Source organism: Capricornis sumatraensis, chromosome 19 (assembly GCF_032405125.1).
Source record: "Capricornis sumatraensis isolate serow.1 chromosome 19, serow.2, whole genome shotgun sequence".
Taxonomy (NCBI): domain Eukaryota; kingdom Metazoa; phylum Chordata; class Mammalia; order Artiodactyla; family Bovidae; genus Capricornis; species Capricornis sumatraensis.
Genome location: NC_091087.1, coordinates 41,253,426 through 41,278,305, shown reverse-complemented (window position 1 = coordinate 41,278,305; position 24,880 = coordinate 41,253,426). Strand labels below are relative to the sequence as shown.

Below are 24,880 nucleotides of genomic sequence, written 5' to 3'. Positions count from 1 at the left end.
AACCAGAGCAAGCACAGACCCCCAAACAGGACTGCCCCACCCCGTGAGGCATCGGCCCAGGCCCAGTGGCTGTAAACCTGACGTGTACGGTCTGTGAGCTGCCTATGTCTGTAAACAAAGCCCCACCTGACCATGCAGGGGGCCGAGTGTAGAGATGCCTGGAGCCACTGTGCACTTAAGCCTGCCACTCGCCCCGTGCCCCCAGCAGGGAAGCCTTCCCTGGCTCAGGGCACATGACAGGTCAGTTTTAGATATGATCTGTTCTTTCAAAGAAACAAAATGAAAAGAGAAGAAATTCAACAACAAGGTCCATGAAGCTTCACATCCTTAAGGCGTTCGCTGTCAAGTTCAGTGTCAGGAGCAGAAGGGGACTACGAGGTCCAGCCCAGCCAGAGCCCTTCTAGGCAGAGTGCAGTGGGATGACAAACTTGCAGCCGAAGGGCGAGTGGTAGTTGATGCCCACCTCCTGGAAGACCTGCTGGGGAATGCCGATGTCGCACAAATAGACACGGCCTGCATGCTCCCCCAGAGGCAGAGGCAGGCCCAGAGCCAGCGACCACTTGGCATCGATGCCCTGTTCACCTTCATGCACAGGAGGGTCTATGCTGAGTACTGGTGCCCGGTTCTGGTTGGCCCAGGCCACAGCTGCCTTGTACCAGGGCTGATCCCGCAGGAAGGCATTCTCGGGGCAATCCAGACAGTTGATCACCAGGTCCACAGGGCTAGTGGGCAGATCTGCAGGTGGAAAGAGTGCCATCTGTAACCCCTATAAAGTAGAGAGCAGTCCAGACTGGGACAAGAACCTCGGTGACCCCAACCAAGAGTGTCTTATTCAGACACCACTCCAATGCCTCTGCAGAGGCCAGGCTTTTCAAGGTTGGGCTGGGACTCAGGCTCCAGGAGTTCCAAGACCTGGTTGGGCTGGGTGCTGGAGACCAAGGGTATGTCAGCCCAATGGACCACTGTCCTCGTGGAGCTCCCAGGCTGAAGCACTGTCGTGCTGGGTGAGCAGAGCTCAGGACATGAGGCGCCTGCCTCGTCTGCACATCTAACTTCCCGGTAAATTATAAGCTCTGGGAAGGTGGGCTCTATTACCAAGTCAGCCTTGAGGGGGAGGATGTGACCAGGGCCCAGGAGAATTGGGCTGACTGCCATTTGCTGTCTAGCCCAAGAAGTGTGAATAGGCAAGAGCGTGCTCACTCTATACCGGGCTGGCCTGCTCCCACACTGGCCTTGCTGGTCCCCTATTATAGAAATGAGTCCTTCTTGCAGCCCAAACTTAAGAACAGGGAAGGAATCTCTCACTTCTCCCAGGTGTTTAAAAAGGCTTCTCTGCTCTCACCAAGCCTCTGGCACAGTGTAAGAACAGATGGCTCAATAAGCACGTAAGTCCTGACCAGCCTAAGAGGTTAAACTGAGACTAGCGGAAATCAGACCAAACTCAAGGGTAAACATCCTGGAGCAACTGGGATAGGAAGCCTTGTGGGCAGCTAAGGAAGAATAACTGCCTGAAAAAGGGCATCATATTACAGCTCTTATGAGGGGGAATCCACATATGAGAACCCCTCCCCAGGTCTCAGCCTTAAGTACTAACATACCTCAATTAAGAGTCTCAGAACAGGCCACCACAGGTGGGGATGGGGGTGTCCCTGTGAGCCCTGAGGCTTTTAAGAGTGGGAATGGCATCTTCCCTTCGAGTTAAGAGACTGAGGTTCTGGCCCTATCTTGCCATCTGATCCCTGGCAAGGCCCTTTCTCTGGGCCACATTTACTTGCTCCACTTCTCCCCTGTTCTCATTTCAACCCACTCCAATCAGACCACGCTTCACTGTACCACTGAAAACTGCTCCTGTCAAGATCACTAGGGGCGTCCACACCGCTGGATCCAGCAGTCAAGTCTTTGAGTCTGAGTGAGATGGAGAGTCACTTTAGGAATAAGTAGCAGAAAGATATAATCCAGCTCGGGTTCCAGACGATCATTACGTCTGTTGTTTGAGCGCAGACTGTAGACGTACACAGAATTATTAAGGCTGTTGTAATAATTGGATCGAGAAGTGATGGTGGCTGAAGACTTCAGATGAAGTCTCGATCTCCATCTGAACTCAACCTAGAAAGGCTTGCTGACACAGCTGCTCACACCCTCTTTTCTTTACTTGTCTTCCAGGTACCAGACTCTCCAGGCTTTCCTTCTCCCCACTCTTTCCCTGTCTCTTAGCTGGTCCCTTAAACTTCTATCCAAAGAACTCACTCTAACAACCTATCTAGTCTCTCTTCCTAGACGATACCTTATCCAGGCTCATTACAGCTTTAAATACCACCTCCCCACACTTGTAACTCCAGACTGGATCCCTTCTCTTAACTCCAGACTCATCTCCATCAATCAACATTTCCACCTGCCTATCCAAAGGGCATCTCCAACTGAGCTTCTGCTCTTCTTCCCCAAACCTCTCCCAGCTCTTCCCATCTCAGTGATGGCACCTCCATCCTTCCAGTTACTCAGGTTAAGAACCTTGGAGTCATTCTTTACCCTTCTCTTTCTCTTATCCTTTACATCCAATCTATAAACTCTTATCTTCAATACTGCTTCAGAAACTAACCACCTTTCATCACTTTCATGCTGTCTCAGCCACCATCACTTCTTATTCTAATTATTACAACAGCCTTAATAATTCTGTGTACATCTACAGTCTGCGCTCAAACAACAGACGTAATGATCGTCTGGAACCCAAGCTGGATTATATCTTTCTGCTACTTATTCCTAAAGTGACTCTCCATCTCACTCAGACTAACAGTTGAAGCCTTGCATAAAGACCCACAGGCCCTGTATAATGGGCCCCGAAATTAAGTCTACCGCTTCCCTCCACCCAGCCCTCCAACATTCTCGAGCTCCCTTCCCTGTTTTATTTGTCTCCATAACACTTACTACCATCTGACCTGAGAGAAATGTCACTTGTCATCTGTCCTAACCAGAATGTAAGCTCCACAAAAGCATGGATTAAGAAAAAAAAAAAAATCTATCGCCATATCCCCAGTGTCAGGAACAGCGCCCATTCTGTACTTATCTGTGAAATGAATAAATGGATCCCCACCTCTCCATCTGAGTGGTGGGAGGAGGAGGAAGGTGAAGGGATGGGAAATAGGCAAGTCGACACCAAAGGTATTTATTTCCTTAAGACTCTAAGACTACTCATGAGCAAAGTGCTCTTTACCCCTGTGGTGCTTTTCCGCCTGTCGCCACTGGGTGGCGCCACCAGACCATGAAAGCACTGAGGGCTCCCCAACCCTGTGCGAGGGCTCACCTTTGAGGCTAGACACTTGTTGGCCTTGGGTCTTGCTGAAGAGAGACAGCTCATTGGTAATGGATTCCAGCATCTTCACGAAGTTGGGCAGAAAGAGGATGACCTGGACATCGTGGTTGGCTAGATGCCTTCCACAACTGATACCCTGAGCCCCCTTCACGTGAGGCCCACATAGCAGGGCCACTGTAGGCCTCTGGTGAACGTTTTTGGGATTCAGCCTGGAACAGAAGGTAAAGAAGCATCATCAGCCAAGACCTGCCAAACCTTTGCCCCCTATACTGGTATACTGGACACCCCCTGGCACCTGCTGCTCTCAGGGCCAAGGTTCTAGAGGGGAGGACAAAGTCCACTACAGGCCAAGCTCACAGGGTGGGCTTCCCACTGTCCCAGACTTCATGTTTGGGTCCTCTTAGGTGGCGCTAGTGGTAAAGAACCCACCTGCCAATTCAGGAGACATGAGACCTGGGTTCGATCCCCGGGTCGGGAAGATCCCCTGGAGGAGGGTATGGCAACCCACTCCAGTATTCTTGCCTGGAGAATCCCATGGACAGAGGAGCCTGGCGGGCTACAGTCCACAGAGTCGCAAAGAGTCAGACATGACTGAGGCGGCTTAACACGCACTAGGTAGTTCACTTGACCTTGTTCGGTGAAACACCACTGCCAGAACACTGCTTGCTAACCAAGAACACTTTCTGTTCTACACACTGTAGGACCTATAACATCAAACACTTCTCGGCTAAGAGGTTTTCCCACCTCTGCGGCCTCCTTGACTCTTCTTCCCCAGTGTGCCTGCTCCGCTGCAGCAAGACTGGTCTCATCACTCTCTCTGGCACCTGAAGGCTCTTTCTTGCTTCTGCTCAAACTACTTCACCTGCCCAGAGAGCCCCTCACTTACAAATCTCTGACCCACTCCTTCTAGGGTTACTCTGGCTCAATTCCTAAGAGACTCACAGCAAGTACCAAAGAGGGTAGCTGTAAATCATACTCAATTAGTTGCGAGTCCAAGTTCTCGTCTCTGAGCTGCCAGTAAGCTAATAAAGGCAACGCTGGAGCTACTACATTTCATAGACTGCTGGGTGAATGAGTGGATGTAAAGCACTCTGAATAGGAACCAACACAGAAAGGGCTCAACTGATGCTGGTATCATTATAGTTCTGGTCACAGAGAAGGTAGAAGGCTAATGGCTCCCCGGCTGGGAGCTGCGTTGGACACTCACTTCTGATGAAGTCACTTTCTTATGCCATTCAAAGTGGAGACACCCCCCCACACCCCAAAAGAAAGGCTGAGACCCCTCTGGTCCAGAGAAGCCGTAAATAAGGGAGTTAAAATTAGCCCTAGAGCTATGCCCAACTCCCAGACAGTGCTGTCTGCCCCTGGGCAGGAAGGCAGGGGAGATGAACAGCCAGAAAGAGGCTTAGGTCCCTGCTTGGGGTGGAGCAGGGACAGTCACTTATGGGTTTTCCCCAAAGAGAGGAAGACAGATGTTGTCAAGCCAAAGAGGAAACCCTCTCCAAATAAATTCAGGGGCATTCGGTGATGTACTTTCATATACACCAAGTCATTCATTTCGCTCCACCATGTTTGCATCGTAAGGAAATATACGGTGAGTACTTCTTCCTGCTCACAGATAACTGCAGAGTTCATCTGACTCGCCCGGGTTTATTCCCTAAATGAACTCTTCCTCTCACAGAGGCATGCCCCATCCGAGAACTCAAAGCAGACCAGACACCCACAGACCCAACGGCAGGGGTCAGAGTCCAGGCACTGGAGACCGAGCTTCACCGTGAGCCACCAGTGTCATGTGGGCCAAGTCCTTCTGCTCTCTTGAGCCCTAGCTTGCTCATTTTAAAACCCGGTCTACTACTTACCTTCGAGGTGAAGCAATGGGGAGCAAATTAAATGCTATTGTGAAGGCACAGTGAAAAAATGCATGATACTTAACATACCATGGTATTTAACATCACTTAACAGATGATGCTGTTAAAGTGCTGCGCTCAATATGCCAGCAAATTTGGAAAACTCAGCAGTGGACACAGGACTGGAAAAGGTCAGTTTTCATTCCAATCCCAAAGAAAAGCAGTGCCAAAGAATGCTCAAACTACCACACAATTGCACTCATCTCACACGCTAGCAAAGTAATGCTTAAAATTCTCCAAGCCAGGCTTCAGCAGTACGTGAACCGAGAACTTCCAGATGTTCAAGCTGGATTTAGAAAAGGCAGAGGAACCAGAGATCAAATCATTAACATCCACTGGATCATAGAAAAAGCAAGAGAGTTCCAGAAAAACATCTACTTCTGCTTCATTGACTACACCAAAGCCTTTGACTGTGTGGATTACAACAAACTGTGGAAAATTCTTAAAGAGATGGGAATATCAGACCACCTGACCTGACTCCTAAAAAATCTGTATGCAGGTCAAGAAGCAAGTTAGAACCGGACATGGAACAACAGACTGGTTCCAAATTAGGAAAGGAGTACATCAAGGCTATACACTGTCACCCTGCTTATTTAACTTATATGCAGGGTACACTATGCAAAATGCTGGGTTGGTGAAGTACAAGCTGGAATCAAGACTGCTGGGAGAAATATCAATAACCTCACATATGCAGATGATACCACGCTTATGGCAAAGAAAACAAAGAGGAACTAAAGAGCCTCTTGATGAAAGTGAAAGAGGAGAGTGAAAAAGCTGACTTAAAACTCAATATTCAGAAAACTAAGATCATGGCATCTGGTCCCATCACTTCATGGCAAACAGACGGGGAAATAATGGAAACAGTGAGAGACTTTATTCTTTTGGGTTCCAAAATCACTGCAGATGGTGACTGCAGCCACGGAATTAAAAGACGCTTGCTCCTTGGAACAAAAGCTATGACAAACCTAGTCAGTGTATTAAAAAGCAGAGACATTACTTTGCCAACAAAGGTCTGTCTAGTCAGCTATGGTTTTTCCAGTAGTTATGTATGGATGTGAGAGTTGGACCATAAAGAAGGTGCCAGAGAACTCATGTTTTTGAACTGTGGTATTGGAGAAGACTTTTGAGAGTCCCTTGGACTGCAAGGAGATCAAACCAGTCAATCCTAAAGGAAATCAATCCTGAATATTCATTGGAAGGACTGATGCTGAAGCTGAAGTTCCAATCAACAGTTTGGCCACCTGATGCCAAGAGCCAACTCGTTAGAACGGACAGATGCTGGGAAAGATTGAAGGCAGGAGGAAAAGGGGACAACAGAGGACGAGATGGTTGGATGGCATCACCAACTCAATGAACGTGAGTTTGAGCAAGCTCCAGGAGTTGGTGAAGGACAGGGAAGCCTGGTGTGCTGCAGTCCATGGGGTCGCAAAGAGTCGGACATCACTGAGCAACAATTAACAAACATGAAAGTGATTATGGAGGTATCTTCTTCAAAGGAAAGCCAGCAACTGGTGCAAAGAACAGTACTGTTAGCCCTTCTGAAAGCTCAGACACTGAGAGAACAGACGGGCACAAGGACAGTCAACCACAAGAAGCTGACCAAAGAGGAATGGACTTGAGAAGGACATTCAGGTCCTGCCCTCAAACTGCTATTTCTGGGAAGCCACTTAATGGTCTCAAATACTTCCAGGAAGAGCTTATTCCAAGGGTTGCCCCTATGGCTGCTCTGGGAGGAGGTTCAACAGTCAGCAGACCCAAGAGCATGCTATACTGCAGAGGGCAACTTGCACTATGTCCTCCTTTGCGTCTCCATTGGCTCTTCCCCAGCACAGGCCAGGCCAGAGATCCGGGTGGGAAAGCCGGCCTGAGTCAAGGGGCAAGGTGGATGAACACAACTCTACAGGGAGAGGAGTGGAGAAGCAAGGAGGGGAAACCTCACTGTCAGTGTGATCACCTTAGCCACAACCCTCCCACAAGACTAGCAATGTCCTCCTCTTCGCTGACAAACCCAGCAGACACCTGTCCACCTTAAATGTGCTTGCTCGCTCAGCATCAGCACTGCTAACCATCCCTTTATTCCTCACACACCATTTCTTTGGTTCTTAAGCCTTGCCCTCTTGGTTCTCTTACCTCTCTGGCTTTAAACTTTCTTAGCTACTTTGGAAGGCTCATCTCTTAACTAGGCTTTAATGCTGATGTTTCCCAGAATTCCATCCCAGGCCCTTTCCTCCCTTCATACCTTCTCCTTAAAGGAGCCTGCCTATTCTTATACCACGTACCAGCTATGACTTCCGATCTCTATCTTCTGCTCAGACCTTTTTCTAAACTTCAGATCCAGATTGCTAATAGTCCACCTGCATATCTCACAGTCCTAAACTCAACATATCCAAAACAAAGCCTACCACCTCCTCCATGCCTGCTCCTCTGCCCACGTTCCTTATCACAGTGACTGCTGTCACTGTCTAGCCCAGTATCCAGGCTAGGATGCTTTAAGTTCAGTGATCACTGACACTATTTTCAATCAGCTTTCATATCCACTCAATACCCTGCCCTCTTGATTCTACCTTAAAAAGCTCCCTAGTCTACCCACTTCTCTGATCCCCGCCCTCCCTACTTGGGATTAGCATCACCTGGCCCCTGGCTCAGTTTTCTGTTACAATTTTCTAACTGGTCTCATGGCCGCCAATCTTGTCTCTGCTAATCTACTCAGCCAAAGTTTTTAAAACACAAAACTAATCATGTTATAGCATTACTGAAGTACCCTCAGCAGTTCCCTATCACTCAGCTGTACCAAAACTGGGTCTCTGGAGGTTCTTAGAAGGCAAGCTTCTGCTAGTTGGCAGGAGTCTTAAGAGTCAACTGCTACCAGGAAGGAAGAATCAAAGAGTGGTTTGTTGGAGAAGAGGCTTCCCAAGTGGTGCTAGTGGTAAAAAAAAAAAACCGCTTGCCAACAATGCAGGAGACATTAAGAGACACGAGTTCAATCCCTGGGTTGGGAAGATCCCCTGGAGGAGGGCATGGCAACCCACTCCAGTATTTTTGCCTGGAATCCACATGGACAGAGGAGCCGGAGGAGGGGGCTACAGTCCATGGGGTCACAAAGAGTCAGACACAACTGAGCATGCATAAGCATTGGAAGAATAATGAGGACTCCCAGGACAGGGTGAGAATGGCAAACAAAAGCTGTGTAGCGTCCAGGAAAGTGACTTCACACAGACTCACGTTAGAAGAGCAACAGCAGAACCCCTGCGTGTGTGAGGCACCATGGTGGTGCCAAGGCAGAGCAGCGTCATCCCACACTCAGCCCCCACCCACCTGGGGGCATTTACCTGTTGGGTCCTCCGAGCAGGGTCAATGCCATCTGACTGGCACACACGCCTGTCATCTCCAGTCTCCGCTCCAGAGTCAAGCCATGCTTCTCAGCCACAGCCAACAGCTTTTTATGCAGCTCGTAGGAAATACTTGGGACAACCAGGCCAGAGTCTGCAGTTTGAAAGGACGTGAGGAAAAAGGCAAAGTGATCACAGGAAATCAGTTCTTCAAATAGTGAAGTTGATCCACGAAAGCCAAGACTTCAAGACTGACCCTCTTCAGCCCATCTGCATAGTCCAAGACAAAGGCATGCTATGCAGCTCTCCAGAGCTCAAGCAGTGGATATGGAACTATGTAACAACCTGTTCAGGCTACCACAAAGCCGGGGTGAACTTAACCTCTAAGTTTACCTTTAGACCATGAAGGCCAAATCCACCAACATGTACCTGGTACTGTCAAGAAAAGGCTGCCAACCACATTAAAACATGCTTTTCTCAAAGTAGGGGAAATGCCACTCCCAGCTGTGAGGTTTTCCTCATAAGCAGACCCCTTATTCTTGCCTAGAGGGGAACAGACACTAGCTAACCCTCCTGACCCTCTGGTCCCCGCTATTCACTTTTCAGGCAGGATGACCTGTCCATCCAACCTGCTCCCCACATCCTCCTCCTCCTACTCTACTCTATTTACCCTTCTGTTTGGCCAAAGAAATTCAACTAGAAACTTGCTTTCTCGAATAATTTGTTGTTTTCTCCCCTTTTGGGTGACTGTAACCTAAAACTCTTACCAAAGAGAAAGAGTACATGGAAAGTAACCTATGGTTTCCTTTAAGCTACTCAGAAGAAATCTTTTACTCACTATAAACGAATTGCAACTCTATAAAGGTTAGGGCAAATCACAGTCACTGAAAGTACACCATCAAAAATACGTGGTTTTACAAGGTCAAAGTCTTCAGCAGCTTGGTACACTTCAAGTCTAGAGCCTTACATGTCCAGTAGCAAGGTGCTGTTTCAGAGCCCAGAAAACCAGGATAGGAAAGAAACAGCAAAGTCAAAAATTGTGATCTTTTGCCTTGACATCCAATGCCACCTTACAAAGGTTAAAGCCACTGGACTGGCCCCAAGGGAGCAAACTCTCTGCCTGGAAGACCGAGAAACACAGGTTCCAATCAGCAAGTTATCAAGGGATTTTGCATGTATCTAGTTTTGTCTGGATGGATCACATGCCCCCCACACCACTTTAAAAATGTATCTGCTGCTGGCATGTGGGATCTAGTTCCTTGACCAGGGATGTACTCTGGGGCCCCTGGATTGGATGTGTGGAGTCTTAACCACTGGACGCTCACCGAAGTCCCTCAGGTGCCTTTTTAGATCCTGTGTCCTCATCTGTACTGGACTGTAAACCCCTCTGAGTAGGGAAATAAGACTCTTCCTTCCTCGACCCCCGCCTCAGTTCTGTCATCTCAGCTGTATTTATTTACCAAAAGAGGCAAGATCTCATTAGGTACTCAAATGTATAAAACTCTAAGGCAGAAGTTTTCATCAGAAAGTTCATCACCATCCTGTTGGTTCCAGAGCCCTGTAGAGAAAAATTTCTCTTCCTCACTGATGATTTCAGGAGAAATTTCCTGAGGTTCTATCAGTTATCCAGTCCTGCCTACATAGATCCCTAAAACCACAGAGAATCAGGCTGTGGCTATACATTTTAACAACAGAAACCCAAGCATAAAGACTGAACTTACAGTACCCACGTCTGTATTCTCTCAAGGAAAGGCAAAATAATAATGTAATAATAAAAACCATCTCCATGTCAAAATGAACACTATCCTGTTGGTTAACTGAGCTCCTCCACCTGTCTGAGTCCTAATCCTGCTGGGGGCAGACATGACAGGCAGTGAGCCTCGCCTCGCCCCTTCTGAAATGTGAGCCGTTGACACCCCAGATGCTGATGCTGGAGGCTGTAGCCTGATTGCATGTCAACAGCTGATTAAACAGCCATTTATTATGGTCGGTTTCAGACATGCACATATTATCAGAACTAATTGGGAACCACTGATAGCAGTGTGAAAAGGGTGAATGAATTCTCAGGAATCCTAAGACACTAACAACCCTAAACCTGTCAGACAAGTCACGCACCTGCCTACTTCAAACACCCTCTTCACCTGCAGAGTCACGCAAGGCGAGCTTCCCCTTCAGTCTGTGCAGCTCTTTGCCTACTTATTCCCTTTCTGGTGAATCTGAAACAGGCCAGGGCAGTGCATCCTGTGCCTGGCACTCCACTAACCAAACTTCCTTTCTGGAACTAGGTCTTGCGTGACACATGCAGGTGCCTCCTCTCCAGTTTTGAGGGCTCTCCAGGGGCAGGCTGAGCATTTTCTGCTTTCTCCTCACAGTTCTTACAGGCACAAGACTGATGGTACAGCGGGAAGAGAGCTTACCCTACTCTAGATGGCTGGCTACTGCAGCTGGAAACCATGTCTATAATATCTCACTGATTTGTGCCAGGGGGAAGGGGCCCTGATGAACTGGCACATTTTGTAGCCCAGGGAAGGATCTGGCCAGGAATCCTTTCTGTTCAGTCTACCAGTCACGGCATCCAGGACTTCACCGTACTCTACTCTATCTCTAAAGGAACATGCCAGCACCACAAAATGTTCCTTTTCAACATTTACGCACAAAGTCCAACAGGCAGCCTGGCTTATCAGAAACAGGCAGAGGGAATAAAATAAACTCCGAAGGAAGGACACCAAGAACATAGCGTGTGAAGTGCAGACAATAACACTGCCGAAGCCTGAACATGGGCCAAGCCCAGTTATGTTTGGGTTGGAAGGTGGATGTTAATTGTTTGGGAACCAAGGCAATAACATTAGTGGGTAGGGCTTCTCAATATTAATATGTTCTTTACAGCTGTCGGTGAAATAAGAGAGATATAATTATAGCCAGTTCGTGACAAGCAGAGCCCTTCTTAGGATCTAATTAACCTCAGGGTATCAAGGAAAATGGCTTAAGCACACCCAGTACAGGTCAGGAGAGAAGACGCTTCCTCCCCGCACAGCTCGCCCCACAGATAGAGGCAGGGCATCATGTACGCTGCCCCTTCTTCCTGTCTCTGTCACTTTCACACTGCTCCTTTCAGCACACACCATCTGGGGCCTTTCCCTCCCTTATGGACACGCGGACATGTCCTCACACCCTCAGAAGCCTTCCAGTGCCATGCACGTCAAGTCTTCCTCCACAGCCTCTGCATGTACATCCCTCCCACTCCTTCAAACCTCCCAGCCCTTCTGTTGTGTAACAAGGCTCCCACGGCAAAGTGTCCTCTCCAGTCCAAACTCAATCCTCACACTGGCAGGGCCTTGTACTTGGAAAGGCTGTGTGTATCCCATGTCTTCTCAATGAGGACCAGAGCTCAGTTACAGGCACAGGGACTTCTCTAGCAGTATGAATTTTTATTCCACCCTGTGGTGGTCACATAACTGGGTGGTCATATCATGCGTTCCTTTTTGGAGTATAAAACCACTGGTAAATTCACACCTTCAGACCCACAATGTACAGACAGCCTCTGTAGACATATATTAAGGCTGCCATAAAACGCAATTTGGTGTCAGGTGTACCTTTGAAAGAAGAATTTGTTACAAGAAAGCTAAACACTCCTAATACTCTTTATAAGAGTCCACAAGGCCTCCCATGATCTGGCCCCGCATACTACAGCTCCTTTACCTTGGAGCTCAACCCTAGAGGCTCGAGGCTTCTGGCTGCCTTCTGGGTCCTGAGTGCTCCAGGTTCCGTGTGGGCTTAGGAAGCTCACTCCCTCGCGCGCTCCCCCTCTTCTGGCGCTCTCCTCTCTCTCCCAACGCTCCTCCACACCACACGTGGCTGACTCCTCCTTCTTCAGGTCTCAGTTTAAATACCCCTCAGTCTCAGCGTGTTGCTTACTTCCTTCAGTGTGCTTAATGCAGTTTGTGAATAACCTGTGCCTTCCTCTGGACTATCTACTCTGCTAGACTGTAAGCGCCACGCAGGCAGGAGCTCTGTCTGCCTTGCTCACTGCCATATCCCCTTTCCCACCGCGCCTTCAGTGCTAGCACAGTGCCTAGTGGAGGGGCTACAGAAGCGTGTGCTGAATTCACGAATGGATGGGAAGGAAACCTGTACAACAGCCTCGGGGCATTCCATTCTGCAGCTGGATAAGAGTCCAGCTGTAACCAAAGGCAAGTGTGGGTAAGATGTTTCTGACTCCCCACTTGTTCCTTCCTCCAGTAACAATAAGACCAACCTCCTAGCCTCACTGGACCTCATTCCTTCAGATTAAAGCTCTAGTGGAACAAGCTTTGGATTCAAGAGGTAAAGGACTTCCTGACAAAGATGACTCATTGATTACAAAGGGGAAAGTATCTTTACAAAGAAGAAATCTGTTGGACAACACCTTACCAAGTGATCAAACTTGCCTCAGGGAAGGACAAACTGATGCTGTGTCCTCTCACCATGTGATACCCCGCAAGAGACAGAGCACCACCAAACTCTGGGGAAAATGTTTAACAAGAAACACATCGGAAGGAAACAATCAATATATCAAAACTAAGGGGTATTCTATAAATCAACTGGTCTAGACTCTTCACAAATGTCAGTATCACAAAAGACAACAAAAGTTGTGGGAACTGTCCTGATTAAAGGACATGAAAGAGACCTGACAAATAAATGTAACACGCAATGGTTGATTAAAAATACAACTATAAAGGACGCAATTGGGACAACAGGAAAGCTTTGCATATGAAATATATATTAGATAATACGTCTGTATTAATTTTAAATTTTCTGAGGGCAAACCTGTAGTGTGACTGAAGAGAGCAACATCTTGTTGAATACATACGTAAGCAGGGGTGAAACGTAAAAAACGAAATATAATGAGTTCAACTAAATCTCAGGTTGTTCAGGGGTGTGTGTCCATTTCTATAAAGTAAATGTAGCAAAATGTTAACTGGTGAATCTAAATTTGTTCATTATATTATTCTAGTAACTTTTCTGAAATTTTGAATTTTTTTCAATATAAAAAGTTGGGGAGGGACTTCCCTAGTGGTCCAGTGTGGCTGGGACTCCATGCTCCCAATGAGGAGGGCCCAGGTTTTATCCCTGATCAGGGAACTAGATCCCACATGGCCACAACCAAGGTCCAGCACAACCACAAATAAATAAAAAAATGTTTTAAAGGTGGGGAGAAAAAAGAAAGATCCAAATATGATCAACAAATGTTTACAAATGTAATAATACATCAAGCCAGTGGTAGGGTGGGGAATGGCAGGAAACAGAATAAATAGAAAGAATATGAGAACAAACCACATTCTTAGTCTTACAATCTAGCTGGAAGAAAAAAATATATGTGTGCAAATCCCAGAGAACACAAAACTGTGTTAGCCTGACCACAAGTGTAAAATGTGGATTTCAAGCCAGGAGTTGCAGGTAGTGTGAAACCCTCAATCTGAACCACACTTGAAAGACAGGCAGAATCCTAGTCACAGTGATAAGAGAGAGAGCACACTGGGGTGGGGGAGGGGCTATGAACAAATCCAGGGGCTGGAACGGGTGTGGCAGGAGCAGATGAAAACTCCCTGCCAGGAGTCCAAGGCCCACAGGAGGACTAGCTTAGGGTGGTGGGCGGGGCCAGACGTCAGAAGGCATTATAAGCCGGGTTGTTTCATACAGGATGATGTTATATAGAACTAATTTCAAGAGACAAAGGGAGCCTGCAGGGTAGCACCATAAACTAGAAGATCATGACAATTTCAAGGGCCACACATGAAGAAGAGACTCTGGAGTCAATGAACACTGAGGATAAAGGTAAACTCCTTGTCAAAACTGCTGCAAAGAAATCAGTGTCTATTAAATTAGAAAAAAATGGCCTCCAGGGTTCTTTCTAGTCATGAATTTTTATGAGAAGGAAGAGGCAAAGATAGCCACAAAGTTTCACGCTGGACACTTAAAAGAATAGTGATTCCACTAAAAGAAATGGGAATACTAAGGAGTAAAAGATATGGGTGGGAGTGAATAACTAACTTAGCTCTGATATACTGAATTCAAGCAGGATGGTGGATACACTGAAATCAAACTCGTTCCTTGCTCTGGCTAGACACTTGTGGCTGTGAAATGGCAAAGAGCATATAATAGCAAAAAAGTCACATTTGCAGAGACCAATTCAGTTTTTAAAATGACAAACTGGTACCTTGATCAAAACTCAGGTGTCAGGCCATAATGTGATGGCTCCAGAACCCCAGCCCTTAGTTTGAACTTAAACTCAAAACTCTGGGACTTCCCTGGCAGCACAGGGGACAGGAATCTGCCTGCCAATGTTGGGGACACGTGTTTGATCCCTGGTCTGGGAAAATCCCACATGCTGCAGGGCAACTAAGCCCACAACAATTGATGTCTGCACACCTAGAGCCCATGCTCCACAACAAGAAACCACCCAACGAGAAGCTTGCACATCGCAACAAAGAGTAGCCCCTGCTTGCCACAGCTAGAGAAGGCTTGCACACAGCAAAGAAGACCCAGCGCAACCAAAAACAAATAAATTTTAAAATAAATACATAAAACCGTATAACAGTGTAATCCCAGAGATGTTACGAAAACTGTGATAAGCATATGAAGAGCTTAGAATGGTGCCCAGGATACAGTTGATACCCCCGAACATCCAATACTATGACATCGATCATAATGTTTCTCCTTCCCCTCCCCTTTCTGCCACCTCTAAATCTTGCATACACCTCCATAATTTACTTGTTTACATATCTGGTTACCCTATACCCTAAGGCCCCTGAGGTGATGGACAATGACTTATCCAGAGGATCCAGAAAAATTAGTGCCTAGTAAAAATTTTATAAATGTTGATGCTTTGAAGTAACTTTACTGTGAATGTCTCTGCAACTCACACTACTGACTGAACAATAATTATAAGCTGGGCACTGCACTAGCTGCTTTCTACATTTCCTTGACAGGAAAGCAGGATTTATTGGTGAGCATGAGTATGGAGGGGCAGCGCCAAGGCTCTTGTGAGTGCAGGGCCCACCATTTGTCCAGAGGGCCACGATTAGGGATGTATCTGACCCCACAACCATTCAAGAGCCGCTTTTCTGCCACCATGTTTTCAAATTCATCCACATTAAACTTAGCAAGTCCCCAATTCTTGGAGATATGGATCTTCTGGCGGCCAAGGAACTTGAATGTGGTCTTGCAGAGGGCCTCAATCACATGCTCCTTGTTCTGAAGCCTGGTATGAATGGACATCATGGCTTGGCCAGTGTGGACCCTGGTCACTGTGCCCTGGGGCTTTCCAAAGGCACCTAACATACAAGTCTGGAGCCTAGACTGATGACAGCATGGCCGTCACGAACGTCTACTGGAAAGGGCTATCTTCAAGGCCCCTTAGGGCAACACGCTGCACACACTACCAGGGAGGGCGCTGTTTGCAGCCACTGCACACCAGGCCCCCGGGGGAAGCGGGAAAAACAGCACGGTCAGCTTGATTGGCTGCAATCACATGACCTCATTTAAATGACAAGTAGTATCCCTTTGTAGATAAGGAAATAGGTTCAGGAGTCCCCACATGGCTACATAACTCAATTCTCTGACCCTACAGAAGCCTCTTCACTGAAGCCTTTAATGATTAGCACGTCCCTTAGTGTGGCAACACTACTATTTGCTTTCTTAGGGCTCAGCCAAAAAGCACTGCAGGAAGAAAATCACAAAAACATGTAGACTTGGCCTATTCTAAATTCATGCAATCTAACTACAACCAGACTCTCATCGCCATTAATGCCCCGCACATACTATGCCTTTGAATCCTCTTGCTCATTCAACCCTCTTCAATCTGTTTTCAATCATGAAATCCTATCAAATTCCCCTTTGTCACTTCTCTCACATGTCTGTCTTCTTTTCTACTCCTAAGTCCAAACTCCTGACACATGAGTTGTGTCATCAGCCTCACTTTTCTTCCTGCTCTGGTCTCTCTCCTTAAATTTTAACCTGAATTCTATATAAGACCTGTCTTCCTAAAGACTAATAAATCTTTCTAAAACAGATTTTTGGATCATGTCTTTTTCAGAATCCTTCAGTTGCTCTTCATGGCCATAAAACAGGGGACAGCATTAGCACATGAGGCTCTCTCTGCTCTGGTCTAAAGCTGTTTTCAACTCCCACTCCTCCCTCCACCTGCCACAAAAATCTCTACCCTGGTCAAACCAGCCAACAGCCAATCTCCCACACAGCCCTTTACTCACACTCTGCACCAGCATCTGCCCAGCCTACCCATAAATGTCTTCCTCTTCCTCTCTGATGAAATCTTGCCCAAGACTGTTTCAAGGCTTCTGCCCTGCCCCTTCTATGAAGCTTTCCCTGATCACCCCACCTTCAGGACCTCTTCTGCCTCTCAACACCCCATGGATTTAATGTCCACATTCTCACTGGACTTCAAGCATATATGGTATCTTTCCATTTCCCAGTACATCTTAACAACATGGGTGCAAGGACTGTCTTAGAGTGACTTACACATAATAAGCACAGCATTTTGACTGGCCCAAACTATCTTAAATATGACTTTTACAATATTATTACTGTTGAGCAAAGATTCTTCTCTGAAGACTTATCACTCTCCTAACTGGTGTTCTTCGGGGACCTCTCACCTCTGAACATAAGAGTGCTCACACACACCTTGCATTCTATAGCCAAACTTAACTAACATGTCTGCCGCCGCTGGCTACTATTATTTAGCAGGGTAGGTCCAAGCTGGAGCAGTGTCCGGCAATCTGCTGGAGACAGGAGCGCAGTTCAAGGACCCAGAGGGGCTTTCCAGAGAGAAAAGATTTGGGTTAAACAAAGAGCTAAATTTAGTTGCTTCCTGAATGTGTTTTCCCAATCAATAGACCTTTTTTAACACTGCCCCCACCACACACACAGTTGGCAAAGAGTACTGCCAAGAGGAATATGAGCAAGGAGAGAATAACAGCTTAGAAACTGTTGACACCACTTAGCATGCAGCCAATGTGTAGGATATCAGCAGCGAGCTGCCAGATTCCTGACACCCAAACCATTACCAAATGGGTAGTAAACATGTTGTTCTTTTGCAACTCTGGGTATTAGCAGGAAATAGGTTTGGAGTTCTAGGACGTGAATGCCACAGGCTAGACTGGGGAGCAAGCCAAGCCACTCTTCACAATTGCTGATCTAAGTTGGTCTACTTATAAGGGAAGAAAAGAGAAAAGACTATATTATAATCTAAGTGCCATTACACTATCCTTCTCATATCCTTCTTTCTCTTTTAACTTATCTACATTCAGAAAAGGAAAAGAAAAGTGACAGATAAGGTTTGTAAGTGCCCTTGCCTCTCTGGACCTCAATGTCCTCAACCTGCAAAAATGAGAAAATTACATTAGGTGATCAAGTAATCTAACTTTTTTGGTCCTAGCTTGTTTCCCCACATTTTCCAGACAGTTTGCCTCATTGGCAATGGCACCCCACTCCAGTACTCTTGCCTGGAAAATCCCAGGGATGGAGGAGCCTGGTGGGCTGCAGTCCATGGGGTCGCTGAGGGTCGGACACGACTGAGTGACTTCACTTTCACTTTTCACTTTCATGCATTGGAGAAGGAAATGGCAACCCACTCCAGTGTTCTTGCCTGGAGAATCTCAGGGACGGGGGAGCCTGGTGGGCTGCCGTCTATGGGGTCGCAGAGTCGGACACGACTGAAGTGACTTAGCAGCAGCAGCCTTATTCTTATACTAACATTTGGATAGGAGATCCAACTGGAAAAGTGCCCCCAGGCAGGCACTATGTGAATAACACTGAGTAAAAACCTGCTTCAAGACTTGTGCCTTGAAGCCGGAGCGGAGACAAATCACTTGTGGGAGAAATTGCTCAGCAAGATAACTGCGTGCTCGCTCTGTTTCCAGCACAGACCCTGCCTGACAAAAGGACTTCAATTTCACTCCTTATCACTGCTGAGAACAAAGAGAAAAACCAGACAGATGACGCTACAGGACCTCTTCTCCCCTCACTGTCGACGCTCCAGTGAAATCCAACTGGCTGCGACACACCACAAGCAGCCATACCTGAGTTCTTGGCCAACGTCTAGCACATGTGCTCTGCAGTATGTCTGTTAATCACAATTGTGATTTAAAAATATAAGAGGAGGGAACTTTCATTTCTTTCATTAAATTAAACAAAGTGTGAAGACTAAGCTGGGAAAATGAAGTACACAGTAAGAAAAAGTTCCCACCTCTCCTGTTGTCTACCTTGGTAAATGTTTTTTTAGGTTCTTTTGGATCTGAGAATCTTTCCTGATTTTTGCAGCTACTGTCTCCCTTTTAGCCACTTCACTCTGAGGCAGGCCATAATCTCCCCAAGCTTAGGAACCTCCGGGAAGTCACATACAACATGAGCCAACCACCTCAGCTTCCAGAGATTTACCAGTAGAAGCAGCTTATTTTGTCACTGAGGGCAGTAAAAAGGAGAGCAGTTAAAAATGGATGGGTGGCAGGATCTGAGTATATTGCTAGCCTGCTGAATGAAGTTATTTGCCTTAACACAGGTGGTTAAAAAGAAAAAAAAAGAAAAAATTAAAGGAATCCATCAAGTCACACTGCTGGTGTCACTTAAGTAATCTATGTTAGCAAAGAGGCATGCCTATCAGAGTCTGAAAGGTTAAGAAAGACTACTAATTTCTATCTTTTACTGACAATCTGCTTATTTTCTTTTCACATGGAACCTTTCACACACAGCAAAACCCAATACAACAGAGCCCCGCTGATGTCTACAAAAATGCCACACCGTATCTGATTTTCCCCAAAATGAAATTATGCTGTCTCCATAAATCTCCCGTAACTGCTACTAGCTTTCAAGCTACTGCTACCCTATTTTCAAGACTTCAAGCCAAAATGATTATTATCCTTATTAAAATGAACATGATTCCCCCTTTAGCTCCCAAATCACTCAATAACGATAGTTTCTATTTGTATTCCAAGAAGCCAAGTTAATAGGTTTGGGCGGAAGGGACAGAGACAGGGATGACACAGACCACCTGTCCCACAGCTGCCTCAAAGGCCACATTTGAAGAAAAGATTCTTATGCTAAAAGAGAGATAAAGACTTTAAAATTACTGAGCTAACAGACACAGTGACCTATACATAACTACCAAGGTACCAAGTATAGGTACTACTACAAGACTAATGTCATTGAACTTTACGACTAGCTCCTCAATGACCAGGGCCAGCAGGAGATGAGGACAGTATAGTACACAAAGGTAATTTATGGAAACCCTACTTTTAGCCAATGGTTTCAACCACTCAGCTCTGACCATTTCCTACCCCAGCAAACAACCATTGCAACAGAGCTGAAATTCTGGTAAAATCTACAGGCAGTAATAGGAAAGCCAAAGTGAAAACAGATCTAACTATGTATGTCAAGCTAAAGAGTTAGCCTCTATGCCTTTAGTTGTTAACCATAACCTACTTAATAAACGACAGACCAGATCGGCCAGGCACAGGATATAAATGGATATGTAGAAAAATCAGCCCCCATCCCAATCGAGCAGTAAGCAGGATGATAAATTGGCCACAATCTCTAAAAGATGATATAATGGGCCAATGACCATGCCACTTAAGCCACTTCCTACTACAAGACTCTGACTCAGAATCTGCATCACTCTGTTTCAAGCACCAAAAAAAAGTGTGGCGGGGGTGAGGAATAGCCAGTGGGGTGTGGGGTTAACGTACCTGTGCAGAATTCCTTGCTCACACTGTGGGGCACTGTGATCCGACGGTAGACAATGGGCTCTGACTCCAGGATGTTCTCATCGTGGCGGTACCGAGCAGGCCTCTCGTTTGGGATGCCCCGGGAACGGGTACCACTTCTCCTCTCATAGGTATCAATTTCCTCAAACACAGCTGCCTTGTCAAAAAGGGCCAAGTTCCCTTCAAAATCAAAATCTGTGTCTGGGATCTCCTCAATATCATCCCCAAAACACTCATCATCTTTATTCTTCATCTGGCCATTCTTTAAGCCACTTTTCTTTGGAGTTGCCTGGTTTGGGTGCCTGCTACTGGATGACCCTGCAGAAAAAAACAGGGACTAAAGTCAGTATGCTCACACAAAGTGCTCCGTGGAGAACACAAATTACCACAAATCTCATGGAAGAGTAGATTTCATAAAGTACCCAAGTAACAGTGAATATGAAATACACAGTACTCCTGAAAATCTGAAGTTCTGAGCTTCATAAAGGAATTGGTAATGATCAAGGCTTTTTTGACAACTGACTATATCAAAAAAGTGGAGGGCAAGAATACAGCAGTCTCTCCACACAAGTCCAGGTGGTCTGATTCTGAATGTCTAGCCATTGATTAAGAGAAATAACCAGAGTAAAAGAAGGCCAAGTCCTCATAGCTTGAAGTTCAAAGAAAGATTCTGTCCAACTGGCTCTGAATTCCATGCTTACCAAGCAAGCCATTTTCTGATTTTTTAACTCAGTCTCAGGCTAGACCTCAGCAGGAAGGGAATCCCTGGGTTTAGACAGATTACAGATCTTGAGACGGATATACATCTGCCACTATAAGTTGATGTATTCTGACTTACAGGCCTGTGTTTAGATCTTCTGGTGACCTCTTTTCTTAAAATTTTATCACTCTGGGTTAGCAATTTCTGAACCATCAAATGATGACAAGGACCATACTGACGTAATCCTGTAGAGGCCACACCAAGGTGCATATCAACACCACAGCACTCAAGTCACTCTCTGTCTCTGAGACTCTATCTGGCCACCACATGTCAGTCAATTACTCCTCCAGCAGCAAAGACCCCACAGAATTCTCCAAACCACACCTTCCCAGAGAATCCTGAACTGAATTTATAGTTTGATCCCCATCTGACCACCCCAAAAGGATGAACCAGGTGACTGGTATGCCAAATGGAACCTTCAACATAGTCTGAATAAACATAATGTACTTCTTTTTGTAAGACTGAGCGCCTCAATTTTTAAAACACTCAAGCAGAGACTGGGATGATCATGAGCAAACCCCCTCATACAGATCATCCCAACTATACTGCTCTAACTTCTCACAGCAACTCCCTTCTATCCAGTGCACCATGAGTCAGGAGACCTAGGACCTAGTTTCAGTTCTGTTATTAACAAGTTATATAATCTTATATCTATCATTCAACTTCTCAATTTTCTTGTATGTAAAATGCTCACTGTGGTACCCCTAACAGGGTTTCTAGTACACAGCAGTCGGTCAATAAATATTTAACAAATAAATCCACATCAGCAAGATTAATTACAATAATTATTCTGCAAGATGTATACTATGCATATGTAACTCATGTCTAAATCTTCCTCGTGCCAAATATTGACATGGAAAAGGGCTATGCTGGCAGTAAAGATGAGATTTAGGCCTCAGAGAAAAATCGAAGGCTGACCAAAATTATAAAAGGAAGGAAGTGGCTGAGTCACTATAAAAAGCTGAGATTACGAACCACTGAGAGGCTTGTCGAAGTGTGGGTGAAGTTCTAGTTTCAATAATTTGACAAAAACATTTAATGAGAGCATTTTGTGTGCAACAGCTAAGTACCTGGAATACAGTACATAATCAAGACAAGTTACCCGTAAGGAGGGAGAGATATAATAACTAAAATAAAATAAAATGAGAAGTTTACATAAAGTGCTATAGAAGCACGGATGAGAAAACAGAGCTGGATTAGGAATGGGAGAGAACAAGCATGAAAATACACGGTCAGGATAACACCATTAGCAATATTTGCAAGCAAGGCAAGAGAAAAAGTCCAGTTTGCGGACTGTCATTGTACTGCCTCTATATTAAGTCAATATTATTAAGTCAACATTAGGACATAGGTCTTTGGCCCAGTGGTCTCTCTCCAGTGGTTGTGTGCACACCCAGGAGGGCAAAGGACAACCCACTGATGACCCACAAAGGATGATGTGGGGAAAAGATACTGAGTATTTTATTTACTTTTTCTTCTAACTAAAAAGAGGAACCTAAGGCACAGATGGAAATCAGCACCCTTAAGAAGTTTCACACTACCCAGTCACTGGCAGTATTTGAGCTACCTGAGGAATGAGCAATGTTCCATAACAACAAGTGGATTTACATCAAAATGTTTCAACTGTTGTAAAATACACATAACATACAATTTACCATTTAAACCATTCTGAGTGTACAGTTCAACAGTATTAAGTACATTCATGCCGTACAACTATATACATTTTTAACTACTGAAGCATACAAAAATGAGTAAGTGGCTTTAAAAGATACCTTTAAAAAAAAACTATGCAATAAAGATAATGCCAATAACGCAACCATAAGGGAACCAAAGAATGGCAGAGATAACACTTCCTCTATTCCTCTTACAGGCCTTCTTTAACCAGAGTGTTTTTAAAAATTAACCAGACCTAAGAAGATAGCCTCCAAAATTAAAAAATAAACAAAGTTATTCCAAACATGAATCAATATGGATTACCACTTCACCCTAAGTGTATACTCTTTATCATAACCCTGGGGCCAAATCCAGCCCAAACATCACCTGCTTCTGTAAATAACGTTTTATGGGTATATGGTCACATTCCTTTGTTTACATATTGTCTAAGGCTACAAAGACAAAGTTAAATGTTTGAGACAGAGACATTATGGCCTATAAACCCTTAAATATTTAATATCTCACCCTTTATAGAAGAAGTTTGCTCACTCTGCTCTACATCATGCCTCTCAGAGGTATTTTCTCCAGCTAAGACTGCCATTAAAATTAAAAAGGAAAAATATTTTTTTCTTGAAATTAACTGAACTTAACCAGAATTCTCTGAATCTCTGTTTTACTCAAGGTGTTAAGTCTGTCACTTGTCATTCAGATCTGCCAGCCAACACCACGCCTACACCATAAGCATACCAAAAAAACCCCACCTCTGATGAATTTAAAAATCAAAACAGCCACATCAAAAAACAAAAACCCCCAAACAAACAAACAAAACTCAGGTTATAAAAGAAAGGGAAACCTGAGACTAACCTATGAGAAAGAAAGGGAACCATCAAAAACTACGCCAAGCATGCTGCGTGACTGAAAAGGACAGGAAGATGAAGTTGTCAACAACAATACAAGAGGGAGCATGAGGCAAGGACTTCAGAGGAAAGGCGTTCAGTCAAGTGCAGCGTGAACTGACATTAAACTGTCCTGAACCTATCTCAGTGACAGATGAAGACAAGCAATTAATCAATGGGAAAGAAGACAGAGGAAAAGCAGCAAAACAGGAGACCATTGGTGGCTTGACACAAACTACAAACATAACTCACAAACCCACAGTTCTTACTTTAGAAAGCATCAGCTATTTTCTCATGTTCCCGCTGAATACAGAACTTCCATTCACTCATTTGACAGAGATACACTAAGGATCAGCTATGCTCCAAATGCTTTTAATAAAGCAGAGAGCAAAAAAAATAATTTCCTTCTAAGAGGAAATACTATGACATCACATATTAGCAAGAAAAAGATAAAGAGAATGTAAGGTAAATTAAAGGCAGGCTAACATGCTTAGTTGTCCCTTATTCTTCCCTTCCCTCATACTTTAAAAAAAATATTAGGAAGTCCTAGGGGAATAAACTATCTCAAAACTTGGCTTACTCACCCCAAAGGGCCTGGCTCTGTATTAGACTGGCCTTTGGCCCCTGGGAGAGAAAAGCACTTCCCTTGGAAAAGATAAACAGTGCTTCCCAGATTTCTTCACCTTTCAATTACCAGGGCCAAGTGTGTTAAGACTAGAGGCTGGCCGCCTTCCTGTGCCATTTTGCTGCCAGTCTTTGGCACAGAGGCTCTTTGGCCAGGATAACTTATAACAAACCCATTGTTGTGTAACACTCAGTGCTACTTATTTATTGGAGTTTGTCACACACATATTGTAAAGGGGAACTCTGTCCTGCACTTAGCACGCTAAAGGGCACTTGAAGGTCAAATTACAAACGTTTTAGTGCCAGTCTCAATGGGCTTTATGAGGAGGTTCCTGAGAGTATCTAGTACCTTCTTTTCAACTCCCAAATTCTAGACCCTAGTAATCAATCAACCTCTTGGGTTCCAGCAGCAGCACCAGGGTTTTCAAGTTTGCTGGATATATGAAGCACATCCAAGGAGGTAATGAAGTCACATTAGGACCTCAGAAGGACCATGAAAACTTAGCAAAAAATAATCTTAGGACCTTAGATGGTGGGATCACTGTTACATTAAACAGACCACATAAGAGGACTTAAGAGGTTTCCCTCTGCTCTGTGGAACTAATGTTCCATTCACCTACTTGACAAATAATCAAGTGTTAGTTCAGC

The 24,880-nt window shown here is 45.3% G+C and overlaps 1 protein-coding gene and 1 non-coding gene across 2 annotated transcripts in view; both read right to left on the bottom strand.

The window, feature by feature from the left end:
• Positions 1-368: 368 nt before the first annotated feature.
• The window catches only part of EDC3 (enhancer of mRNA decapping 3), a 51,984-nt gene continuing 27,472 nt past the window's right edge, over positions 369-24,880 (bottom strand). The window contains exons 4-7 of the mRNA XM_068991411.1: positions 20,282-20,617; positions 8,544-8,697; positions 3,299-3,516; positions 369-735 (exon numbers count right to left, since the gene is read on the bottom strand). Of these exons, the coding sequence (XP_068847512.1) occupies positions 401-735; positions 3,299-3,516; positions 8,544-8,697; positions 20,282-20,617 (1,043 nt within the window). The 3' untranslated portion in view covers positions 369-400. The remainder of the gene's footprint in view (positions 736-3,298; positions 3,517-8,543; positions 8,698-20,281; positions 20,618-24,880) is intronic.
• LOC138095574 (small nucleolar RNA SNORA70) lies at positions 15,921-16,049 on the bottom strand. Its single transcript, XR_011146330.1, has one exon. It is a non-coding gene; the product is annotated as a small nucleolar RNA SNORA70 (small nucleolar RNA).